The 25,071-nt window shown below is 39.6% G+C and overlaps 2 protein-coding genes and 1 pseudogene across 6 annotated transcripts in view; 2 read left to right on the top strand and 1 right to left on the bottom strand.

Moving 5' to 3' along the window:
• The window catches only part of SCYL3 (SCY1 like pseudokinase 3), a 39,422-nt gene extending 23,575 nt beyond the window's left edge, over positions 1 to 15,847 (top strand). The window contains exons 9-14 of one of the 3 annotated variants that reach the window (XM_024742468.1): positions 2,067 to 2,206; positions 2,855 to 3,042; positions 10,450 to 10,621; positions 13,965 to 14,662; positions 15,192 to 15,259; positions 15,368 to 15,847. In XM_024742468.1, the coding sequence (XP_024598236.1) occupies positions 2,067 to 2,206; positions 2,855 to 3,042; positions 10,450 to 10,621; positions 13,965 to 14,662; positions 15,192 to 15,251 (1,258 nt within the window). In that variant the 3' untranslated portion in view covers positions 15,252 to 15,259; positions 15,368 to 15,847. Of the gene's footprint in view, positions 1 to 2,066; positions 2,207 to 2,854; positions 3,043 to 10,449; positions 10,622 to 13,964; positions 14,663 to 15,191 lie in introns of all 3 variants that reach the window. The other 2 variants (XM_024742467.1, XM_024742469.1) reach the window with 2 other exon arrangements.
• LOC112398074 (uncharacterized) lies at positions 9,961 to 10,078 on the top strand (annotated as a pseudogene).
• The window catches only part of FIRRM (FIGNL1 interacting regulator of recombination and mitosis), a 48,481-nt gene continuing 35,502 nt past the window's right edge, over positions 12,093 to 25,071 (bottom strand). For 2 of the 3 annotated variants that reach the window (XM_024742463.1, XM_024742465.1), the window contains 7 exons: positions 24,203 to 24,325; positions 22,491 to 22,586; positions 20,948 to 21,061; positions 19,149 to 19,253; positions 18,405 to 18,485; positions 17,363 to 17,482; positions 15,850 to 16,188 (listed from right to left, as the gene is read on the bottom strand). In XM_024742463.1, coding sequence (XP_024598231.1) covers positions 16,000 to 16,188; positions 17,363 to 17,482; positions 18,405 to 18,485; positions 19,149 to 19,253; positions 20,948 to 21,061; positions 22,491 to 22,586; positions 24,203 to 24,325 — 828 coding nt within the window. In that variant the 3' untranslated portion in view covers positions 15,850 to 15,999. Of the gene's footprint in view, positions 13,450 to 15,849; positions 16,189 to 17,362; positions 17,483 to 18,404; positions 18,486 to 19,148; positions 19,254 to 20,947; positions 21,062 to 22,490; positions 22,587 to 24,202; positions 24,326 to 25,071 lie in introns of those variants that run through there. The other variant, XM_024742464.1, reaches the window with a different exon arrangement.

Genomic DNA, 25,071 nt, shown 5'->3' with positions numbered 1-25,071 from the left:
GTTAAGACCATGTAATCACTTCAGGTGTCCTAGAGAGGATGAGTCAGACATTTGTTTTCTTAAAGTTTAGTGACATTTCCTATACGTCAGGCTCTTTTCTAGGCCCTGGGATGGATCGTTCTGGTGAGGGAAACAGATACAGACTGATAACCCTTAAACAGTGATGGAGCTTGAGGGGGTCGTCCTGAAAACAACAGAGGACGGGGGGGAAGGAGGTTAGAGAAGAGGTATTCTAGGCAGAGGAGCAGCATGAGCCGGCACACAGAGGCAAGACACAGTATGTCTTGTGCGAGGAATGATGAGCGCTTGGGTCCTGCTGGAGGGTAAGGGGTGGGCACCCTCGGACGTGGCACTTAGGAGTATTGACACTGTTGGTAAGCAGTGGACTTCAGGCCTTGAAACCATCAAAGGAGTGAAAACGGGCTGTGAGATGGCTGTTTCCCCTTGGGTGGATCGCTCTGTTTTCTATGGAGGGCACAGGTTTATTTCACATAAGACTTGGATCGGTTGGTAGACTGCAGTAGGCCAGGTAGTAAATGTGAGGCCTCATGTAAGGGCAGTGATGGTACAGTGAAGAAGACACAGATAAGAAATACTAAAACAGACTGACAAGCCTTAGTGATTATCACCAAAAGAGTTAGAGAATACTGGAGGAGAGAGCCTACATGCAGAGAAAATGAAGAATTTGGCATTCAGTGTGTGTGTTTGAAGTGTCTGTGGGACTTCAGGTAGAGATGTACGTGGGCATTTGGGCAGATGGGTCAGAAGCTCAGGAGAGAGGTCTTAAGCTGATGAGCTAGAGGCGAATGTGAGGCTTCATCAGCCTGTAGTTGGTGACATTGCCCCATAGAAGGTGGGTAGCATGAAAAGTACAGTGGCCCAAATGTAACCCTGGGGCACACAACCTTGTAAGGGGGCCAGTGGGGAGGGAGTGGCTGATGAATGAGACAGAAGCAGTGGTTGGAGGAGATTGAGAGACAGCCAGGAGGCTGGTATTCCAAAGGAGTAGAAAATTTCAGAAAGATAGGAGCAGTCAACAGATACCTGTTCACTTAGCAGTCAGGAGAGCACTGATGACCTTGTCTTAGAGCTGTTTCAGCAGAGCGAATCAAACTGCAGTGAATTGAGAAGTGGGTGGAAGGTGAGAAAGTGGACTTTGGGTAAAAGCTCCTGAAAAGCTCGGAGAAGAGGAACATAGAATTGCTAAAGAATTGCCAATGGAGTCAAGGAAGGATTTTTTTTTTCTTTTTAGGAAGGATGTTTTTAAGGCTGGAAGAGACAGGGGAGCATGTTTGTAGGCTGATGGGACGGAGCTGGTGGGGGAGTGAGGGAGGAGTTGAAGATGCAGTTTTGTTGGGGGGCTGTCGGTGCATGGCCCTGGGGGAGAAGGGGGTGTTGGGGCAGTGGCTCAGTGGGGGTGACCTTCAATAAGAGGAAGCCCTCGCATCCATGGAACCTGAAAAGGAGCTGGGAGTGAGTTTGGGTGTGGACCGGTTTGTCGATAGTGGCTGAGGGGCTTGCAGGAGATAAAGCATGGTGGGGCCTGTTTCCCAATTAAGGAGGAGGCAGGATTACCTGCTCAGGGTGATTGTATAGTGGCGTTTTACTACTGCCAACACCTGATATCTGTGTATTTCCTAACTAAGTGCTTGTACATAGCTTGTTTTAATGAGTAACAAAAGTTAGTATTTTGTTTACCGTGGAAACTTTAGATAATGTAATATGCTACGTCTTTTAAACTTGAGAAAGTACCTTTTATTGACCAGAAAGCCTCTGGCTTATTAGCGGGGAGAGAAGACATTCTTGCTATTAATGAGGGGCCATTTCTTGAAAAAATTTTCCTAGCTTGGATTGGAGGTTGTGTATGTACTGACTATCTGGCCTTGCCTCACACCTTCTTTGTTTTTCTTAAATACCTGGGGACTGACCTAGCTACAGTTTCTCTAGCTACATTTCAGATTCATCACTTTGATGGAAGTGGAATAAAGCTGCATGTGTCTAAACTGTACAAGTGAGTTGATACAGTGTCACAGCCAGTTTCCCAGGCTTTCCTTCTTTGCCCTCAGGTTCCTCCTGGACAGAGTCAGCTGCCTGTCAGAGGAATTAATAGCTTCACGGCTGGTGCCTCTTCTGCTTAATCAGTTGGTGTTTGCAGAGCCAGTAGCTGTTAAGAGTTTTCTTCCCTACCTCCTTGGCCCCAAAAAAGGTGAATTTTTTTTCAAAGTATTATTGGTAATTACGGAGTTTGGGAGTTATTAGTCCATATTTGAGCAGTGCAAGATAATTTCATGGTAATCTGAATCACCTGGGGAGCTTTTTAAAAATTTGCCTGTGCCTGATCCACTGGTTCTGGGACAGAGCAAGGATGGGTAAATATGTATTTTGAAAGGTCCCCAAATGATTCTGATGCATGTCTCTGTTGAATAACCTACCATAACTACTAGGAAGGAGAGGACCGTCAGCGCCAACTCTTGTTGTAGCATTTAACACACTTCCTGGCTTTGCGGATGAAATTGCAACAATCATATCCGTTGAATCTAGTATATGAAATTCCTCATTGATTAGATGTAAGTATATAAAGAGCTGTCGACTCAGGATTCTATTAGAACATAAGGTTTCTTTGTAAATAGTACATTAAGTATGATAGAGTATTTCAGAAACACTTCTACAAGGTGGAGTGTGATTAAGACAGTTAAGCCTTGAGTAATTTGGGGTCAAAAGAAGCACTTCCCTTTGGTTTGGGAATTTAGAAGAGCATTTAGAACGTGTGTGAAGTTCTGGGCTCAGTTTCTGCGCTGGGCTTCGTGCTCCTTTCACCGAAGTGACGCGTTGTTCTTTCGTCTGACCTGGGGAGAAGACGGTGCGAGGGGAGGAGCCCCTCGCCTGCTCTCGCCAGCCCTGTTCCAGGCGCGGGTGATCCCCGTGCTGCTGCGGCTGTTTGAGGTGCACGAGGAGCACGTGCGGACGGTGCTGCTGTCTCACCTGGAGGCCTACGTGGGGCACTTCACCCAGGAGCAGCTGAAGAAAGTCATCCTGCCCCAGGTAGGGGCGGGGCGGGTGCCCACAGCGCTGTCTAGGGAAGGAGGCGGAGCCAGGGCCCACTGCGGGTGCTGGGGGCAGGGGAGCTGGGAGGGAGGGGGGCTTTGGAGCGTCTGGGGAACAGCTGAGAAGGCCTGAGGCAGAACTTCAGTTTAAATGCCTCCTGGGATCCAAAGGGCGGGAATTAAAGTTGCATTTCCAGGCCAGTCACACAGGCAAATCAGTTAAACTAACATATTTGGTTTTCACCTGTATATAACCTGAAAAACTGTAATTCTGTTTGCTAATTCTTTGGGGGAAAACTAACAAGATTCATTTGTGGGATGCTTTGTGAACATAAAGTGCAAGTGTCATAATTAAATTACTATAAAATCATTAAATTATAATGAGAGGAACAGGGGATGATTCCTGTCAGTGGTTTTCAGCCTATCAGTCAGCCACCAGGGAGCCTGTTAGATTTGCCCACTCCAGGGCTCCAGGTTTGTATCGGTTTTCTGTAACTGAGGTAACAAAATTACCACAAACTGCGTGGCTTAAAACAAGAGAAATCTGTTCTCTTATGGTTCTGGAGGCCAGAAATCCAAAATGAGGGTGTCAGCAGGGCTCCTTCTGAAGGCTCTAGGGGAGAATTCTTCCTTGCCTTCTTCCCAGCTTCTGGTAGCCCTTTAGCGTTTCTTGGCTTGTGGCCGTGTCACTCCAATTTCTGCTTCTGTTGTCACGTGGCCTTTTTTTTTCTTTTTCACGTGGCCTTTTTATAAGGACACCAGTCATTGGATTTAACCCAGTATGACGCATTTCAAGGTCACATTCTGGGTGGACATGAATTTTTGGAAGACGCTATTCAACTCAGTACAGGGTTTTAAAAGATTTTATTGGTCACATAGTATTTTTCAAATAACTTGTTTTTCTATCAGATTAATTTATTTACAAATTATAAGGCCTGGTTTTATGCCAGTTCTTGTGCTTAGGTACTGGGGCCCTAGAGGTATGTAACACACTTCCTGCTTTGAAGGAGAGAGTAGGTCGGAAATAGATGTTTGTTGTCTGTGTAGCAAATCACCCCAAAACTTAGTGCCTTAAAATGACAATCATTTTATTAATTCTCACGGTTCTTTGGATTGATTGGGCTCAGTTTGGGGGTTCTGTTGTTCCACATGATGTCAGCTGAGGCAGCCGTCATCTGGGGCCCCATAACACATCCAGAATAGCCCCTTGGCACCTTGGAGGGGAAGGTTGAAAGGTGGGCTTACCTGGGGCATCGGGACAGCTGGGGCTCCCTCTCCATAAAGCCTCAGGACATTTCAGGGCCCCTATTCCCCCATGTGACATCTCCACATGATTTCCTTAGCAAGGTGTGTGGACTTCTTCCATGGCTGCCCAAGGCTACCAGAAGTGCCCAAGCAGCCTTCTTGAGGCAGAGATTGGAAACTGACAACACTGCTTCTGTCACATTATCTTGGTTGAAGTGAGTCACAGAAGTCAGGCCACGTTCACCATGGGGTGGTTTTATACAAGGGTGTGGATACTGGGTGTGTGGTTCACTGGGGGCTGGCTTTAGAGCCTAGCTACCACAACATAGCATTTTGTGTTTACATCTGCAGCAGTAGTTGTCACCCTACTTGTAGTAGTTTGTGTCTGAAAATTTAGAAGAGGAATGAAGCACTCTAACTCTGAAATAGAGATACCATCACAGGTCTCAGAATTGGCACTGAGCTGAGGTCAAATAAGTAGATACTCAGCATATGAAAGGCAATGAAAATTCTCAGTGGAGCTACTCCCCCGTAGGGGAATAACTTGACTGATTTCAGTGTTCACTTTGGGAGCAGTGGAAGATGGACTAAGGGAGTTCAACTAGGAAGTTACTAGAATAGTCCTGCTAAGAGATGACAAGGACTGGGGAAAACATGGCGGCAGTGATTAAGGGTAGAAGGGGTAGGACTCAGTTTCTCACTAGATGGGAGAGTTTTGAGGATGACTCTTGGGTTTTTGGCTTTGGTGGTTTCTTATTTTATGATTACCATATTCAGTTGATAGAATTCTAACCATGATTTAGTTTACTTGTACAGCTTTGTTTCGAGAAAGTGCCTGGTTTGTTAGCATTGGACATGTTAGTCATTTTATTGAGTCCTGTTGGAAACCTTCATCTTGGATATATGAGGAAACTGGACCAGAATAATGAAGCGATTAATTGGCCGAGTCATATTGAGAACCCCTGGCAGAGCAAGGACCAGAGCCCAGGACTCCTGGTAGCCTTGTGTCTGGCTGGTGCACATGCTTTGCCTGCCATCTTCCTTATATATGTGTTTGCCAATTCAGAGCAAAATCTCTCCTGATAGCTCCATGTGAATGTCTTCGTCAAGATTCTTCTGGCTGCAGGTAACTGAAACCCACTTAAACAAGCTAAAGCAAAAAAAAAAAAAAAAAAAAGGAGAGAATTTAATCAAAGGATGTCATTCTGCCTTACATGGAAATCAAGTGCAGCTGGGACTCAGCCATATGGTCTTCATTGCGTTCCTTTGTCTTTTGACTTTTGAAGACCAGCTTTATTTGGTGTACACATGGACAAACATTGTTGACCCATAGCTTCTAAGTTCACTCTCCTCATTTTAAGCAAACCTCAGAGATAACCAGTGTCTCTAAATTCCAGTTTTTGTTACCGGGAAAGAGATCATAATTGGCTCAGTTTGGGGCAGGTGTTATATGCGTCAGATATAAAGAAGGTTTCAAGGTCCTATCCTTATGGGTGTATAAAACTGAGAAGAGGCCAAGGACTGGTAACATAGCTCTTAGTGACCTAGATGAGTGTTTCTAAGTAAGCTCTGCAGAATATTGCCAGTCCATGTACTGTTTGTTATGGTTCTGCAATGAGGTGAGTACAGATATGGAAAATTAACATTTAAAACCTTTTTTTTTAAAAATTGAGGTACATTATTGATATATTCATTTCAGGTATACAGGAGAATGACTTGATATGTGTGTATATGTATATATATTGCAACTGATCACCACAATAAGCCCAGTTACCATGTGTCACCGTACAGAGTTACAAAATCTTTTTCTTGTGATGACTTTTAAGAATTATTCTGTTAGCAACTTTGAAATATGCAATACAGTATTATTAACTATAGTCACCATGCTGTACATTATATCTCCGTGACTTTTTTATTTTATAACAGGAAGTATGTACCTTTTGACCCTCTTCACCCATTTCATTTCCTCCCTACCTCCTCACTTCCACCTCTGGCAACCAATAATCTGTTCTCTGTATCTGTGAGCTCGTTTTTCTGTTTGTCCTCTGCCCCACCACCACACACACATGAGTATTCGTCTTTCTCTGTGTGACTTACTTCCCTTAGCATAGCATAATGCCCTCCAGGTTGATCCATGTTGTTGCAAATAGCAAGATTTTATTCTTTTTTTATGGCTGAATAGTTTTACTGTGTGTGTACTACATTTTCTTTATCCATCAGTAGACACTTAAATTGTTTCCATATCATGGCTATTGTAAATAATGTTGCAGTGAACATGGGCGTGCATATATCTTTTTGAGTTAGTAGTTTCTTCTTCAAAGAAATACCCAGAAGTAGAATCACTGGATGGTATGGTAGTTCTATTTTTAATTTTTTGAGGAACCTCTGTACTGTTTTCCATAGTGGCCACACCAATATAAATTCCCACCAACAGCACACAAAGGTTCCTTTTTCGCCACATCCTTGCCATCACCTGTTGTTTCTTGTCTTTTTGATAATAGCCATTCTGACAGGTGTGTGGTGATATCTCACCGTGGTTTTGATTTGCATTTTCCTGTTGTTTAATGATGTTGAGCATCTTTTCATGTACCTGGTGACCATCTTTCTGTCGTCTTTGGTAAAATGTCTGTTCATATCTTCAACCTACTTTTTAATCAAACTGTTTTTGCTTTTGAGTTGTATGAGTTTTTTGGTATATTTTGGATATTAACCTCTTACCAGATGTACAATTTGCAAATATTTTCTCCCATTCAGTAGATTACCTTTTTACTTTGTTGATGGTTTCCTTTGCTATGCAGAAGGTTTTTAGTTTGATGTAGTCCCACTTCTTTGTTTTTTGCTTTTGTAACCTTTGCTTTTGGTGTCAGATCCAAAAACTCATCACCAAGACTGGTGTCACAGAACTTGCTGCCCATGTTTTTTTCTAGGGGCTTTATGGCTTCAGGTCTTATATTTAAGTCATTAACCCATTTTGAGTTAATTTTTGTATGTGGTATAAGATAGTGGTCCAGTTTTCCCAACACTTTATTGAATAGACTATCCTTTCTGCATTGTATGTTCTTGGCTCTTTTTGTCATAAATTAGTTGACCATATATGTATACGTTTATTTCTGGGCTCTCTATTTTGTTCCATTGACCTGTGTGACTGTTTTATGCCAGTACTATACTGTTTTGATTACTATAGCTTTGTAATATGGTTTGAAATCAGGGCGTGTGATGCTTCCAGCTTTGTTCTTCTTTCTGAAGATTGCTTTGGCTCTTCAGAGTCTTTTGTGGTTTCATACAAATTTTAGGATTGTTCTATTTCTGTGAAAAATGCCATTGGAATTTTGATAGGGCTTGCATTGGATCTGTAGATTGCCTAGGGTAGTATGGGCAGTTTATTAACAGTACTAATTCTTCCAGTCCATGAGCACAGAATATCTTTCCATTTATTTATGTCTTCTTCAGTTTCTTTCATCAGTGTCCTATAGTTTTTAGTGTACAGGTCTTTCATTTCCTTGGTTAAATTTATTCCTAGGTATTTTATTCTTTGATGCAATTGTAAATGAGACTGTTTTCTTTCTCTTTCTGACAGTCCATTATTAGTGTATAGAAATGGTACAGATTTCTGTATATTGATTGTGTATTCTGTGACTTTACTGAAATCATTATTAGTTCTAAAAGTTTTTTGTTGGAGTCTTTAAGGTTTTCTACATATAGTATTATGTCATCTGCAAAAAGAGACCATTTTACTTCTTACTTTCTGATTTAAATATCTTTTTTTTTCTTGCCTAATTGCTGTGGCTAGGACTTCCAATACCGTGTTGGCAAGAGTGGGCATCCTTGGCTTGTTCCTAATCTCAGAGAGAAGGCTTTCAGCTTTTCAGTATAATGTTAGCTGTGGACTTGTCATATATGGCCTTTACTATGTTGAAGTATGTTTCCTCTATACCCAGTTTGTTGAGAGTTATCTTGAATGGATGTTGAATTTTGTCAGATGCTTTTTCTGCATTTATTGAGATGATCATATGATTTTTATCCTTCATTTCGTTAATGTGGTGTATTACATTGAATTTTTGCATATGTTCAACCATCCTGGCATCACTGGAATAAATCCCACTTGATCATGGTATATGATCCTTTTAATGTATTGTTGAGTTTGTTTTCTAATTCTGTTGAGTATTTTGGCATCTATATTCATCAGGGATATTGGCCTGTAATTTTCTTTTCTTATGGTGTTCTTCTCTGGTTTTGGTGTCAGGGTAATGCTGGCCTTTTAAAAATGAGTTCCCTCTTCTTCTGTTTTTTGGAAGGATTTGAGAAGGATTGGTATTAATTCTTTGAATGTTTGGTAGACTTCACCAGTGAAGCCATCTGTGTCTGGACTTTTGTTTGTTGGTAGGTTTTTGGTTACTGATTCAATCTCCTTACTTGACCTGTCTGTTCAGATTTTCTATTTCTTTATGATTCAGTCTTGATAGGTTGTATGTTTCTAGGAGTTTATCCATTTCTTCTGGTTTGTCAAATTTGTTGGCATGTAATTGTTCATAGTAATCTCTTGTGGTCCTTTGTGTGGTATCAGTTGTAGCATCTCCTCTTTCATTTCTGATTTTATTTGAGTCCTCTCTTGGTGGATCTCGCTAAAGATTTGTCAGTTTTATCTTTTGAATAAATTAGCTCTTAGTTTCATTGAATTTTTTTTCTATTGTCTTTTTAGTCTCTATTTCATTGATTTCTGCTGTGATACTTTCTTCCTTCTGCTAACTGTGAGCTTCCTTTGTTCATCTTTTTCTAGTTTCTTGAGGTATAGAATTAGTCATTTATTTGGGATTTTTCTTGTTTCTTCAGGCAGGCACTTACCACTATGAACTTTTCTTAGAACTGCTTTTGGCTGTGTCCCATAGATTTTGGTATGTTTTATTTCCATTTTCATTTGTTGCAAGGTATTTTTTGATTTCTCCTTTGAATCATTGGTTGTTCAGTGGCATACTGTTTAACCTCCACGTATTTGAATTTTCCAGTTTTCTTCTTGTAATTGATTTCTAGTTTTTTTACTGTCAGAAAAGATGCTTGATATGATTTCAGTCTTCTTAAATTTATCAAGTCTTGTTTTGTCACCTAACATATGATCTGTCCTGGAGAATGTTCCGTGTGCACTTGAGAAGAATGTGTGTTCTGTTGCTTTGGCATGAAATGTTCTTTGTATATCTGTTAAGTCCATCTAATCTAATGTGTCATTCAAGGCCAGTGTTTTCTTACTGACTTTCTGTCTGGATGATCTATCCATTGATATAAATGGGATATTAAAGTCCCCTACTATTACTGTATTGCTCAGTTTCTCCCTTTAGGGTCTGTTAATATTTGCTTTGTATATTTAGGTGTGCCTATGTTTAATGCGTAAATATTTATAAATGTTGGATTTGACCCCTTTCTGCTTTGTTTCTTATTACAGTCTTTGTTTTAAAGTCAGTTTTGTCTGATACAAGTATAACTTACCTCACCCTTCTTTTGGTTTTCATTTGCATGGAACATCTTTTTCCATTCCTTCACCGTCAGTCTGTGTATGTACTTACACCTGAAGTGAGTCTCCTGTGACATCATATAGATGAGTCTTGGTTTTTTAATCCATTCAGCAACTCTGTCTTTCAGTTGGAGTATTCAGATTCACCAAGAATTTGGTTGGGGAATTGTCTACAGCCTTCCCACCCTGAATGCATCCGTCTCATCTGATCTCAGATGCTAAGCAGGGTCAGGCCTGGTTAGTACTTGGATGGAAGACCACCTGGGAATACTCGGTGCTGTAGGCTTAAAAGTGCTGAGCTAGCTCTTGGGAGGACTCTGTGGCCTTGGTTTGGAGGCAAGAGTCAACAGGCATCATGGACAAATCTAAAACTTTTTATAGTAATTTAACAGAGTCATCTTATTCCTAATATATTTCTAATGTATTTATCTACTTAATTTCATTTTTATTTTTGAAAAAGTATCAGGCTGTGATGGATTGGGAGAAAATATTGGTCCTTGACCAGATAGGTTGCGAGCTACTGACCTAGAATGCGTATCTAAGAAATGAAGTTCACTTGAGCAAGCACAAACTGATTGCAGCCCAACTACTTGTTTACCAGGGGAGAAAGAGACAGGCAATATGGCTGTGTACACTTATTACCCAATTCACTCCTAGGTATTACTGGGCCTGCGTGATACCAGCGATTCCATTGTGGCAATTACTCTTCACAGCCTGGCAGTGTTGGTCTCTCTACTTGGACCAGAGGTGGTTGTGGGAGGAGAAAGAACCAAGGTCTTCAAATGCACTGCACCAAGTTTTACTAAAACTATGGACCTTTCCCCACAAGGTAAGAATGATTAAAAGGCCTAGTGTGTTGTTGTTTTAATTTATTAGATTTTAAACATTATACAGATAATGCAGATAGATTGTATTCAAATGGAAAAAGTTAATAATTTCCCTCCCCCAGCTCCTTCTGGGGCATCTAAGGTAACCAGTTTTAATGGCTTAGTGGGAATTCTTTCATCCTTTTTTCTAAGCCCACAAAGACACACAAATGTATGTTTACACACACACACACAGGATTAAAAAAAAAAAGAAAATATTATGCACAATTCTACAACTTGATTTTTTTCACATAGCAGCTTATCAGGGACCTGTCTCCAGGTCAGTACATAACTGCCTAATAGTTTTGTTTTATTTTGTTTTTTGACAGCTGCCTAATATTTCATTGAATATAATTCATTCAGTGATTTCCCTATTGATGGCTATTGCACTCATTTTTGGACTTCTGAGTCAGAATATATTGAATATTTAAAATTTTAATAGATAGTGTCAGTTTCCAAAAAGGTTGTAGCAGCTCTTAACAACACCAGATGTTTAAGTTCTTTTGATTTTGATGGCCTGTTAGGTGACAAGCTCTTGATTTTTAGGTACTTCAAGAAATCAAGAGAAAAAAATATCCTTATTTCTGGTATGTTCCCATTTGATGTTATGTGGAAGTAGCAGTAGTTTCTGGTCTTTGTAGGCTATAAGAGTCAAGGATAAGAATTTTTTATCAACAGTGTCATTGCTTCTTTGCTCCTTTGTATAACCCTGAAGGATGATGACGTGTTATGAAGCTCTGGATCTCTAATCTGGTTCTCAGTCATAGTGAGTAGATAGCATGGAAACAGTTATTAGTAGAAAGGAACTGTCAGATAGACTGCTCTCTAATTTTGATGCCAAGAGAATTTTTAATGCGACACTGACTTCCTGACGTTTTGAAGAGAGTTCAGTTCTTCCTTGGTGCTAATGAATCAGTGTCAGTGTGGCTACAGGGAGCTTAAAGAGGGCAATGGAGAAGCTGTCGCCTCCTCTTCAGCCATGAAATGTCCATACCAAACTGAGTGAGGTCTGTTGTTACCAGTTTTTCTTTTAGCGGAGTGCACAAAGAGCAGATGAAAGATTTATATTTCATCCCAGAGGAATTTCTGGCAGGAGGAGAGGGTATGTGTAATTTTTGAGATAAGGCTTAGGGGTCGGTCTCTGGGGGCAGCTTTACATGTTGAATTAGCAAAAGTTCCCACTCCGAACATCTTTTTTACTTATTGGATGGAGTTTTCTGGTTCTAGATGTTACAGCAGATAAGTTTTTACTAAAATAGATTTTCCTGAAAACTTTGAAACTAATCCCACTGACTTGCCACGTTAGGCTTTTCATCCAAGATGGCTGGGAGCCCTGGTGGCAGCCTACATTCCAAGTTTATAGAAAAGAGAGGCCCTTCTTCTACAGGACATGGGGGACTGCTGGGGAAGGGGCGTGTGTAAAAGAGGTACTCTTAGACTTTTATCTTTTTCCTTCTGTTCTTTTACAGTTTACCTGCATGGTCAGACATAAGGGCTAATATGGAGGTTAGTGAAAAGTGTACCTAAGAGAAATAAGTCTGCATGAACAAGAGTTAGGGAGGACAATTTAGAGAAGGGGACATTTTGTAAGAAAAATGAGTAGGACTTCAGCAGGGAGGAGAGTGGCAGAAATAAGCAAGAGGGTGGAGGGCTTGTAGAGGTCAGGCTGCGCTGAGGAGGGGAGCTGCGGCCTGTGATGAGTTAGCCCAGGCCATCCCCCTCACTCTCACTTTTCCAAGGCAGAGGAAGTATTCGGCCAGAAATTTTGCTAGGATCCTTTTGAGCAATACCCGCTCTTGAGTATGAACTTTCTGATAAGCTGTTAAAGACAACGTTTTCGTAAAACACTTTCCTTTTCCCAGTTGGGCATTAAATGTCTGTAACAAAGTTTACCATTTTAAACATTTTAAGTGTACAGCCTTGGGGCATTAAGTACATTCACATTGGTGTTTGTACTCTTTATTCTTAAAAGGAAAGTAAGTAGAATCAAGTATGATTTTAAATAACCACTAAGATGTTTTTAAAGGCTGTTAACTTTTATAACTAGGTATCCTAAAGGTTTTGTTTTCTGTCTACTTCAACTGCTCACCTATGCTTGAAACCTTTCTGTGCCATTACCACCATGTGGACACAGCCTGTTCTTAAATGCCTCTAGGACAGGCAGTCCCTTCCCTAGTAACTATGTTTCTTCAAATATTTGGAGGTGCCCTCTTTCTGCAACTTATCTTTTATCTGTGTTAAGTATACCCTTTTCCCTTAACCATTGCTCACCTAACATGTGATAGGAAAAGAAGCAATTTACTACCCCTTTCATTTTGGGGGGGTTTTTATTTATCTTCAGATTCTCCCATGCACGTCGTCTGCAGCCAGCGCAGTCAGATCTCACCTGTCTTGAAGAACCCCTCCTCTAGCATATTCCCTAAATGTTTTTCTGGCAACATGCCCATCACCAGCAAGAAGCACATACAGTGAGATTACTACAGTACTCTTTCACAGACAGGTAGATTCATCAAACTTATATAGCTGTTCCACTGCTTGGGTGAATGTTTCCCTGAGTAATAAGTTTAAATTCTGAACCTTAAGGGCACTTTGGGAATATTGAGACTGATTTTTCTTATTATTTGTAATTATGTAGTCAGCTTGGGTCTTTTTTCCCTGGACTATAGGGTATATACCTGTCTTTTCTTCATAACTGGTGAAGACGTTGCTTGAATTCTCTTTTTGCACCAGATACTTTACTTTGGGACTTCTTTTGGAAGAATGATAGTTCTGGAAGATGTTAATAGGTGTGCTGTGAAAGAGAAGTTCTGTGGTTAAATAAGTTTGGGGAATTGAGCACAGAATCAGACCACACTGCACAAGACTTCAGTGACTTGACTGCACTTAAGAAAATCTGTTTAAAATGAGGATATGTTGGGCGAGGCAAACTTATTTGAGCACACAACACTTTTTCAGGGTGTACGTAATTAACATCTCAAGGGTAACATCGCCTGGCTTAGAACATTTTTATCTTTGTTTGTAGACAGTTATGCCAATAAACAGTATGTCTGAATATTTAGTAAAGGATTAGATGCTCCAGTTAGTTGTTGCTTGGGATGCTTCCATCAAATTACGATTTAAGTATTTAACTTATATCTTTGTTGATTTATGTTCTGCTGGGATATCTCATACTTCAGTGTACATGGATATTTCCAAGGAATTGGATCTATACGTTTCTGTATAGATCTGTTAACTTTCTCCTAAATATATTGCTTGTTCTTAAAACCAACGTTTTATGAGAATAATTCTTGTACTTATCCCCCACAGGCGATCAGTTTTCTCAGCCTGTTAAATTTCCCATCAACGGAATCTCAGATGTGAAAATCACCTCAGGAGACAGTGAAAAGTTCCCGTCGAGTTCTAAAAAGTCTGAAGAGTGGCCTGACTGGAGCGAGCCTGAGGAGCCTGAGGACAAACCTGTTGACACAGAGATTTGCCCTGCAGACCCCCATGCTGCTGCCAGGTCCCCATTCACCGACTTGAATGCAGAGGAGGCGGCTTGGGATGACTTTGAGCCCAGCAGCGTAGATACTGAAATAAACCCGGGAGGTGGAATCACGACTGCAAGACCTGTTACCTCAGGGGAGCAAAAGGCCACTCCTACTTTGCGTCCACTCACTGAAGAGGCCACGCCTTTGAAATCAAGCCTACCCCAAAAGACCAGTCTTGCACGAAGCAGGGATGACCCAGACCAAACCAAGCCACCAAAAGTGTTGTCACAAGAAAGGCACCTTAAAGTTCCATCAGAACTTGGTTTAGGAGAGGAGTTTACTATACAGGTGAAAAAGAAGCCAGTAAAAGACCCAGAGTTGGATTGGTTTGCTGATATGATCCCAGAAATTAAGCCTTCAGCTGCTATTCTTATTTTACCTGAACTGAGGACAGAAACAGTAGCTCCCAACAAGGATAACGTCTCATCAGTGATGCACTTTTCCTCAAAATTTGCTGCAGCAGAAATTACTGAGGTGAGGATTATTAAATTGTGCTACTAGTTTATGCTTCCCTCACATGTAGCAGCTGCGCTGTCCCATTGATAGCAAACATGCTGTTTTCCCAGTGAGAGAGAAGACTGATGTCCACAATTGGATAACATGATCAAGTATAAAATGAATAAGATCAGTTCCTATAAATGGCATCTTTCATCCCCTAGAAAAATGTAGCAGTGCTTGGGCTAATAAATGGGCCACTTTTTACAATAATCATCTTTTTTGTCTGGAAAAGGGATTAAACCAAGAATGTGGTGTCATCAAGCTGATTTTATTGGCTTATATGGTCCTTGGTACGTTATTTTCCAATACTGTGGTTTTGTAATTCTGGAACCAAAGTAATTCTACTTTTCAGCTTCCTAGTCCAGTAAATTATTTTACTTAGTACAAGGAAATGTATTCTGGCATCAAAACACACGCGTTGCGCCCCTTTTCAATTCCTGATCTTTCAAATCTGAACATGATTTGTTTCAGCAGGTTGCCCTTGGCTTGCTTTCTCTTGTTGCAGGGAGAGACTGCAGGCTGGGGAGAAGACGGCGATCTGAACTGGGAAGAAAATAACTGGTGACAACGGATGTGAGTTAATCTTTAGGAAAATGGATTCCTTTTTTAAAAAATCAAATACCTCAAAAGCAGGCTCTGCAGACAAGAAAACCCAAAAGCATCCTGTTTTTCTCATACCAGGAGCTTTTTTTCCAGTCAGTGCCGACAGAAGTGTGAGACCTGGCGTGCTGGCGGGGAGCCCTGGGCGGTGCAGAGGTTCAGAGCCCTTCTCAGAGGAAGAGGCTGTGTGTCTGACTGAGGCCAGTTTCTGTGAAGAGCAAGTGGCTGTGGAAAGGTTGACCTTACTGCTTTTTTCCAGAACAATTCTGGAAGTAAAGAAAATAAATACAAAAACTCAAGCTGATTAGCTTAATTTTGTGCTATTTCTTTGTCAGAAGAGTAAGCTCTATTATGAAATCAACTTACTGAAAAAATTTTAGCTATAAAGTGTATAAATGATTTTAAATTGCTAAGGTCTCCTTAGGCAGCTTATTTGTTTACAGATGTACTGAGTGAGTTACCGACTGTTCCTGTATTATTACCTTGTACCAAAGCTCTTCATGAGATATATCCCCACCATCCTGTTCTCTAAATGTCCAATAAAGACTATTTTAACTAGAAGCAACTTTAGAAAAGTTTTATGTGTTAGAAAATGTACAGACATATAATTACATCAATATTTTCATCTATAGGTGAAATGCACTGTAGGATGACAAAAAAAATATCCAGCTCTTACCTAGCGATAATATGGTCCAGTCCATTCAGTTTTCACCCTAGAATACGTGATGTTTTAGCTTATCAATCCTTTCTTGGAGTGTCTCCATTTTTGTCAGAAGCCAGTCTGGAGGAGGAGACTTTTGGAGTAATAACTCGATTGCCTCCAAGGCCGCTGTTGCTGCTTGCAGTGCTGACCTGTACTCTTCTTCCAAGGGGAGCTCGTGACGGGCTCTTTTTGCAGAAGGCTGGCAAATGAGAAAAACAAGTAGTGCCATGATACCCATTCCAAAATGGTAAAAATAAAGAACTTTCCTTTGGACTAGGGTAAAGCTTATAAGGACAAATTCTAAACCTGTAAAGTTTTATATGAAAATTTTATTCCGGTTATTGGTTCACAAGCGCAGGAGGGCACCCGCCCCCTGCAAGCGTCTGGAGAGATGTGAAGGCATTTTTGGTTTGTCACAGGGATTCAGGCTGCTACTACCATTAATGCTCAAGGTTGAAGGAAACTAAGAAGTGCTGCCTTGTCCAGTAACTTCCAGTGAGTATTCTTTAGCCATAAAATCTGTCCTTACAAAAAAGCTCCAAATATGAATTTTCTAAATGCCTGCTGTTTTTCTTTTTAATGCTGAGTTTATAATGATGCTTTCGGAGCCAGTTCAGTAAATTGCCACGGTTTCTAACATCACCGCACCAGGAAGGGGAGGAAGGATTGGGGCCAAGACAGTTTTTATAATCCCTGTCTTCCTAAGGAAGGTCATAACATATAAATTCTTGAGGGCTTATTTATACTACTGATACATTTAACTTTACAGATGTAAGGCATAAAAGTTAACATGTCTTAAAAACAAGTTTTTTGTTTTTTTTTTAATGAGAACTGTAACTTAAATTTACCATTATGGATTACCGTTCCAAATATACTATTACTGCTCAAAACAATATCCTTAGAGGTATCAGATTTCTGCCTTTTAATAGGTAGATGTGATTTCTAGACAGTGCCAAAAACTCTTAGGCTGATTTGATGAATGAGGCAAAGGATCAAAGTAAACATTTTGGAAGGTAAGTTAACTGGTTTTCTTCTGTGGTTCAGAAACTACTGCATTTGTAGCATCACTGGTATAAAGACATAACTTTCCCAAAGGTTACTACAAATAATTGACAGTTATGTTAAGAGTATATTTTGTATGATTTTTAAAACTTTTTTTGTAGTCCCTCCTCTGTTCTATGTGTTGATAACCTTTCAGGAAGAAGAAATTTGATTTTTAAGAGTAGCTACCATAAAACCATTTTACATGTCTAGATCTATTTATTTTGATATTCAGTATGAGGCCAAGAACCATGCTAGTTTCTGTTTTATCAGTAAGTAATAAGGCAGAATTTCTTATTAAAGCTTGATCCACACTGAAAAGCAGTCCATACCTGTAAAGATGACTTCTTTGCTTCTTCTACAGTAACTTTAGCAAAGGGCTCCCAGAAAGTACCTTTTTCCTGTTTGACACGTTCCACTCTGGCAGCTGCAGTTTCGTCTACAAACCCCGTCTGCCAGAGACCATGAAAAACCAAGCAAACATCAACATTAGCATTCTCTACTCAATATTAAAATGGTGTGATATTCAGAAGGTGAAAGGCCTGCGTGTTTAAGTGCCGGATGTTAAACTGCTCTGGTTTAGCCTGTGAACTAAGCAAATTTGGAAGTAAGTTGGAGTCATCTGAATGTATCCTCAGTGTAATTTGGGTAAAATTATTCCACAGTGTTCTCCTTCCCTACAGAAAAATGATAGTCTGATAGCCTTTACTGAATAGGGTGAGAAATTGTTAAAAGCAACATGTGCCCACACTTACTTATCATCCAGCTGATATGTAATATATGCATATATAAAAATAATAAGAGACACAGTCCAGTTCAATAATGAGATTATATTAAAAAATTAAGTACTTAAGCATAATTCACTTTCTCCTAGCATTCTAAATTTGTGGTGTAACTGTTCTATGAGTGCTTCAATTAACCTTTAACTTACATCCTACCACTATCTCCATATAAGTTTCAAAGCATGCACAAATATGGGAGCCATATGATTCAACAGTTTGGAAAGTCACTGTTTGGAAAAGCCGTGACTAAATTACAGGAGTGAACATGATCCTCGCAGGCCTACGATTCTACATGTGAATCTAATTATGACGAGTAACGGGTGAGGGATCCTCATTCTTCATCTCACTGCCTGAACGATCAATGCAATAGTATCCCAAGCTACAGGCAGAGCAACTCCAAAGTGTTTTACTTCTGACTTGTAATGAGGTCCCAACTGCTTAATAATAATGTGGGTCACCACTGTGTTAAGCACTGTGAAAAATTGGAGCTAACAAAGATATTCAACTTGGTTATAATTTGAAAAAAAAAAGTAACATGATAAAGAACAAAAGTATGTGCCACTACTATTTTGATTCTATATAAATAAAATACCTTCTCCAGAAAAGATACAACTTTCTTCTTTGTTTCTTCAGAACTGAGACATTGTGGAACTATCTCTTCATGATTTGTTCCCTATTAAAAAATTTGACAAAACTAATTTCAATATATTTCAACAGCTTGCAAAGACAAGTACATGAGTTTTAAGAGCTACCTTAATTAAAAATGCATTTTAAAAGAAAATACTCAGTGCCAGAGGATACTCAAAAGATAATAAGCTCATAGTTCTTTCAGGATGCCTTAGGATAATTAATACAATATTCTGCACAAGTGTGGAGCTGTAAGCTGTAATGACTTCTGCCCAGTCATCCCAACATCTCTGGGCCCCCTTATGACCACAGGCACGCTGCACTACCGTGGGTAAAAGTAACCCAACGGCAGGGTCGCCTTCTCTACAGAACCAAGCTAACAGGTCTGTGTTCATCAAACTCTAGCCCCTGTGATAGGTGGAGATGAAATGTACTCTCAATCGACCCCAAAATAGTGTCTGAGTTAGTACACCTGGTCTGAACGCCTGTTCTGATTGTTACTACTCATAGGACCTTAGGAAAGTCACCTCACTTCTCTGGGCCTCATTTTTAGGTCCTGTAAAATAGATGACTAGTAATATATCCTCCAGCAGAAAATATTATGACTGAGATAAAAAAGCAGCTCAATAAATGTTTCTGGAATGTTTTGGAATATCTGAGATACTAAATTATTTTAGAGGTCACTGTGATAGACTGGCCTTCTAATTACCTCAGCAAACTGAGTAAACGCCTCCAAGGAATGTTGTTCTAGTAGCCAATTCCTGTCAGCTAGCAGTAAGGCAAAAACAGAAGATAGGTGGGGCAGAATTTTGTCCTAGAAAGAAAACCAAACCTTATTAAATAGAGGAAAACCTCAGCAGGGTACACTGATTATTCTAACGTTGTCAAATTTCCATAATTCTGTCCCAGTGAACACGTGTTAAAACATGTTAAATCATGGCACTCTTTTGCTCAAATCCTTCCAGTAGCTTCCCGTTTCCCTCAGAGTAAAAACCAAAGTCCTCACCACAGCCTGCAAAGCCCCACTTCCTCTGCGTTAGCTCTCCTATCAGGCGTGCTCCCATCTCGGGGACTTCCATTTACTATTTCCCCTGCTCTGGAAATGCTTTCCCCAGATACCTGCTTGGCTTGCTCTCTCAGCTTCAGGTTTTACCCACATGTCACCGTGGTGAGGACTCCAGTGACAAAGTTCGATTTAAGACTGCCCCCGTAACATACACATTCTTTCTTCCCCTTCCCTGCTTTATTTCTCTCCGTAGCACTCACCACCATTTAGTACACTACATATATCCCCACTTTATTAGTCTGTTGCCTCACAACAGTTGAGTCAGTATTTATTAGTTTCATTCATTACTGAACCCCCAGTGATTAAAATAGTGCCCGACACATAGCAAGAACTCAAGCTTTTTCTTGAATGAATAAATGAATCAGTTTCATCATGTGGCTTCAAATACCTCTCATATGCTGATGAATCCCCAAAATTTCTTCACACCTTAACTTCACTCCTGGGAATATGTAAGGTAATGTCTGCTAATAAAACATTTGTTCCATAGGTTCTGGGCCCATTAGGGTCAGTAGTTATGCACTAATGAAGCAGCATTTTAGAATACATTCGTTTTATGCTAAAAAGAAGATAGCTCAAATCCAAGTATCTTTGAATACTTTTGTCCAGAGAGTTGAAAAGAAGCTGGCGAGTACACACTTATCTCATGAGACACCTTACGTGATGAAAACAAATGGTATGGTATTGTTTACCTGTGAACAGGACGGCCCTTTAGAAACTAACCAGTTCAATTTTTGGTTTCAAAGGTTTTAATCAACACGTACTGAGATAATGTCCGTCCATCATGTTTTTGCTCAAGTTAACGTAAAAAGTTCTCATCACTGAACTCTTTACAGTATAATATCTCCCGTGGAGGTGGGAAAAAAAGGTCAACTGTCTAGAATTGTTGTTTTGACCAGACAGTAATAAGGAAGAAAAAACTCAATTTAGGAGGAAGACCTCCTTTTGCTGTGAAGCATATCGTAAAGTTCAGTAGAAGTGTATTGCCAGGCCTTTACAGTTTTATAAATATCCATTTGTCAACTCTATATATACTTTGCAACATTTTCAAAAATATCGTCTTAAACAAAGAGGCTGCCTTTCATGGATATAAAACCAAGAGAATAACTTTTATAAATCACCCCATTTCCTCATTATACACCACTCTCTAGAAGACATAAATATGTTTTCCTTCCTCAGGAACTTTGTGTGCTAGAGCCTGACTAGAATAAATCTCACACCATAGCCAACCCTATAAATTACTTGTATGTCAACATATATTTTTCTAAAAGTAAATAAAATGAGTTCTATTTTGACAGTCACCCTCTCTTCACAAAATATATTTTTCCCCCAATTTTCTTTGTCAACAATCCACAGAATTTCAGAAATTAAAGCCTGAAAATCCATCAGTAATTCTTAGAGATTTTGTTAACATGGGAACAAAAGAATTAAAAGAGTATTATTACCTGGATGGCTTGAGGTATAAAAAGTTTTCCCAGGGAAGACAGAAAATCAAGAACTGCCAAACGAACATGGTCAGGAGGCTCTGATTTGAGTAGTGAGGTCTGCAAAGTTATTACCTAAGGGCACAAAGACCAAAGAACAGTTATAAGTGAAAACAAATGCTTTGTAGAGACATGACTAAGATTTTGATGGGTATGTAGGAGGGGAAACAAAACCAAACCCAGGACAGTCGAACATTCCACAAAGCCTACACTTCACAGGTGGAATTTTAATAAAACAAAATGACTGAGTCAATCATTACAACATCAGTCCTACCAACCACTGTAAAAAAATGAAAAATCCATGTGTTTCTGAAAAATGATATACCAGTGCTCTTCTTTTAAATCTTCAAAAATTATTTTGTATTTTAAATTCTAGAGAGAGAAGTTCATTATTTAAAACATGGGTTGGCCAACTTTCTGTAAAGGGCCAGATGGTAAATATTTTAGGCTTTGCAGGCAACATGTTCCCTGTTACATATATATACATACACACACACACACACACACACACACATTTTTTTTTAACCTTTAAAAATGTAAAAATCATCCTTAGCACTTGTGCTGAAAACAGGAGGGCAGAATCTAGCCAGGAGGCCATAGTTTGCCAACCCTTGGTTTAAAGGAGCACTGAGCTAGTCTATAAAGGAGGCAATATCTAAATGAACAATTATGTTGAAATTTTAAAATGTTATTTGGAGTTTTTGAAGGTAGACAAAATTATTTACATTAAAACGATCACTATTTAATTTTTCAAAAACTAGAATCTTCAGAATCAACATAATTTGAGTCAATTATTATATTCTCATTCTCTGTAATTACACATAATGGTAATTTAAAATATACCTAATGAGTAAATATTTGTTAATGCCAAGTTCTTCATGTGCACAACCAGAAACCAGAGTTACTAAAAACGAAGTGTTGTTAGTCTCATTCTGCAATATGCTGTGACAGGGTATTACTTCTTCTATCATCCTCCTGAATAGGAAAGGTTAGCGTTACCTTGGGACAGTTTTTGTTTCTTAAGTGACTGTAAGCTTAAGCCACTTCTGTATTTGGGGATCAAGTCTGTCCAGTATGGACTCATTCCAAAGCCTCAAATCACTTCAGGTAAGATGAAGGCCTTCTTCGTTTTTCCCTCTCTCCATCGCTTAGAACCTCCAAAAGTGAGGCATACCTGAGGCAACACCACACGGATCCCACAGTGACCCCTGTTCTGCCACGCAAGCTGGGGGCCAGAGAGAAAATTCAGTAGCGCTCCTCCTTAGTCATTTTATTTCTTCAAAGAAACAATGAGGATTATCCTTAAGTCCATGGTGGTTATATTCCACACTCCCACAGCTGCTGGCATGCCTTTGAAAATGCTATGAATGCAGGGTTCACACGTAAACTATGACTCCTAACCTCAGGGATTTTTCCTGAGCAGTTAGCAGCAACAATGAAAAAGGTCTGACTACTCAGCATCAAGGAGATAGAGAAGAGCAGATAACTTGCTCACTATTCTTACCTGACTTATCAGCTGAGGATCTAGAGTTTGAATGAAAAATCCCAGCAGTGGAAGTAAAAGGCAGAGTGTCTGTTGAACATAAGGTTGACCTGTTACCTTAAATAAGCACAAAATAATTTTGGTGAAAATTTTCAATTACATGAGAATAGCAACATTTGCATTTATTATATATGCTAAGCACTTTATTACCTCACTTATTCCTTATAACTGTGAGATAGGTATTATCACTTTAATAAGAAAAAGGGGCAGAAAGGTTAAATAATTTGCTCTAGATCACAGAGCTAGGAAAAAGCAGAGCCATGTTTCAAACCAAGATTTAACTCAGATGGGGATCTAATTACTTTTATCTGTCACTGAAAAAGCTTGCTTATTCCTTAGTCTTCTTAAAATTCCATTTCTCCTCTCCATAATTGTTTCTATCATGATATTGTAAACTATATCACCAAGAGAGATCCTCAGTGAATATTTATTGAATGATTTTTAAGGATGAGAGGAAAGTACTTATTGAAGTCAAAATGCTGCAGTAGTGAAATCTGACCTTAGACATAAACTTCAATGATAAGATGACATCTGCAAAACCATTTCTATTATTTCCCAAGTGTGAATGTTGCCTTCAGCTTCCACTGACCGGGACAACCAGAGGTCACACATTTATTTCAACTTAAATGTCATACTTAGATATTTAACTAAATATGATTTCTAAACTACAATGATCTGTGGAACATACATCATTCTAATTCTAGCCTGTTCATCACTTGGCTTTCTGGCTTTTCTGGAAAAGAGTAATACCAATTAGCCACATCCATTTACTTGCCCCTTCCACCTTTAAGCCACATCACTCTCCATTGCCCAAAAGATTTTATAAAAAGACCCTGGAATAACAAACAAGCTATACCAACCAAAGACAGAAGAAAACAATAGAAGAGATTTTTTAAAAAAATAGGATCAAACTGGTCTTGAAAATAGTTAGCTAGAACATCACTTTCACTTCAGTAGGTTCTAGTTTTACTAATATAATTTTATCACACTTTTTTCTTTTTTTAAAAAAAAATATTTATTTTTGTCTGTGTTGGGTCTTCGTTTCTGTGCGAGGGCTTTTTCTCCAGTTGCGGCAAGCGGGGGCCACTCCTCATCGCGGTGCGCGGGCCTCTCACTTTCGTGGCCTCTCCCGTTGTGTAGCACAGGCTCCGGACGCGCAGGCTCAGCAGCCATGGCTCACGGGCCCAGCCGCTTCGCGGCACGTGGGATATTCCCGGATCGGGGCACGAACCCATGTCCCCTGCATCGGCAGGCGGACTCTCAACCCCTGCGCCACCAGGAAAGCCGTATCACACTCTTAAATACAACTGGCTGAAAGAGTACTAGTAGGTATTTTAAGTTCTAATCACAAGTTCTACCAAGAACCTAAAGAAATTACATACAGGGCTTCCCTGGTGGCGCAGTGGTTGGGAGTCCGCCTACCGATGCAGGGGACACGGGTGCATGCCCCGGTCCGGGAAGATCCCACATGGGCCCGTGAGTCATGGCCGCTGAGCCTGCGCGTCCGGAGCCTGTGCTCCGCAACGGGAGAGGCCACAACAGTGAGAGGCCTGCGTACCACAAAAAATAAATAAATAAATTACATACATTTTACTCTACAGGGAAATTTCAGTATTATTCTTTTTTCAATATTTTATTTGTTTTTCAGGGAAATGATTAGTTGCTTTCCTTACCAGTTTAATGTTTAAAAGAGCCCAAAGCTGACTCCCAACTTCCTTAACTGCAGTTTGCTGTCCCATATCCAGAGCTTCACTAGCAGAATTACATACAGCAAGCAAAGCAGAGAGCACTGTGTTCTAAAGGGGAGAGACAGGGAAAGGACCTGAGTTTAGATACCAGTCTAAAGGAGCTGGAACCCAATTACCTGGAGGTTTTCAGTTACTTACAACTCTTCATAAAAACCCATGTAGAATTACATTTCTAAGACCCAAAACCATCTCTTCAGCGATTTCTTTAATACATGTATATATATATATATTTTTTACATGTATATTTTGCTAAAACTAATTTTCCTTATACACAGAAACATTTGCTTCATTTTTCTAAATAAAGAAACTTCTTTTCCTTTTAGGTTGAAAATTTAACAAAATGTAAACACCATCATATTTTAATAAATAGGTTTGATACAAATGGCCAGTATGGTCAAGCTAATTTATAATCTTCATCAACTAAAAATTTTATATTTTTACATTATGTACTTCGCAGTCTTTTAAAGTTACCAGATTATTGTTGCTGCTGTTCTATAAACTTTAAAATTTTTCAGCAACACTGCATTCAATAAACAAATATAGTACCTAAGTACACTATCTAGAATTTGAAACTAAAGACAATTTTCCCTGGATTCGCTCTTATCTATATATCACCTCTCTCTGGCCAGGAATGGGGTTGGTTTGGGCATGGTTAACAATCAGTAACCTTGCCTTTCATCCATTATACGTCAAACAACCACACTTAATTTTATGTAATTACCATACAGCTTTTAATTTATGAGTTACTTATTTCCTTTTACAAGTAAGCATGTTAAGTGACCTGCTGAACTAAA

This window comes from Neophocaena asiaeorientalis, unplaced genomic scaffold (assembly GCF_003031525.2).
Source record: "Neophocaena asiaeorientalis asiaeorientalis breed wild unplaced genomic scaffold, Neophocaena_asiaeorientalis_V1.1 scaffold99, whole genome shotgun sequence".
Taxonomy (NCBI): domain Eukaryota; kingdom Metazoa; phylum Chordata; class Mammalia; order Artiodactyla; family Phocoenidae; genus Neophocaena; species Neophocaena asiaeorientalis.
The sequence above is the reverse complement of the archived record's forward strand: the minus strand, read 5'-3'. Positions and strand labels throughout refer to the sequence as shown.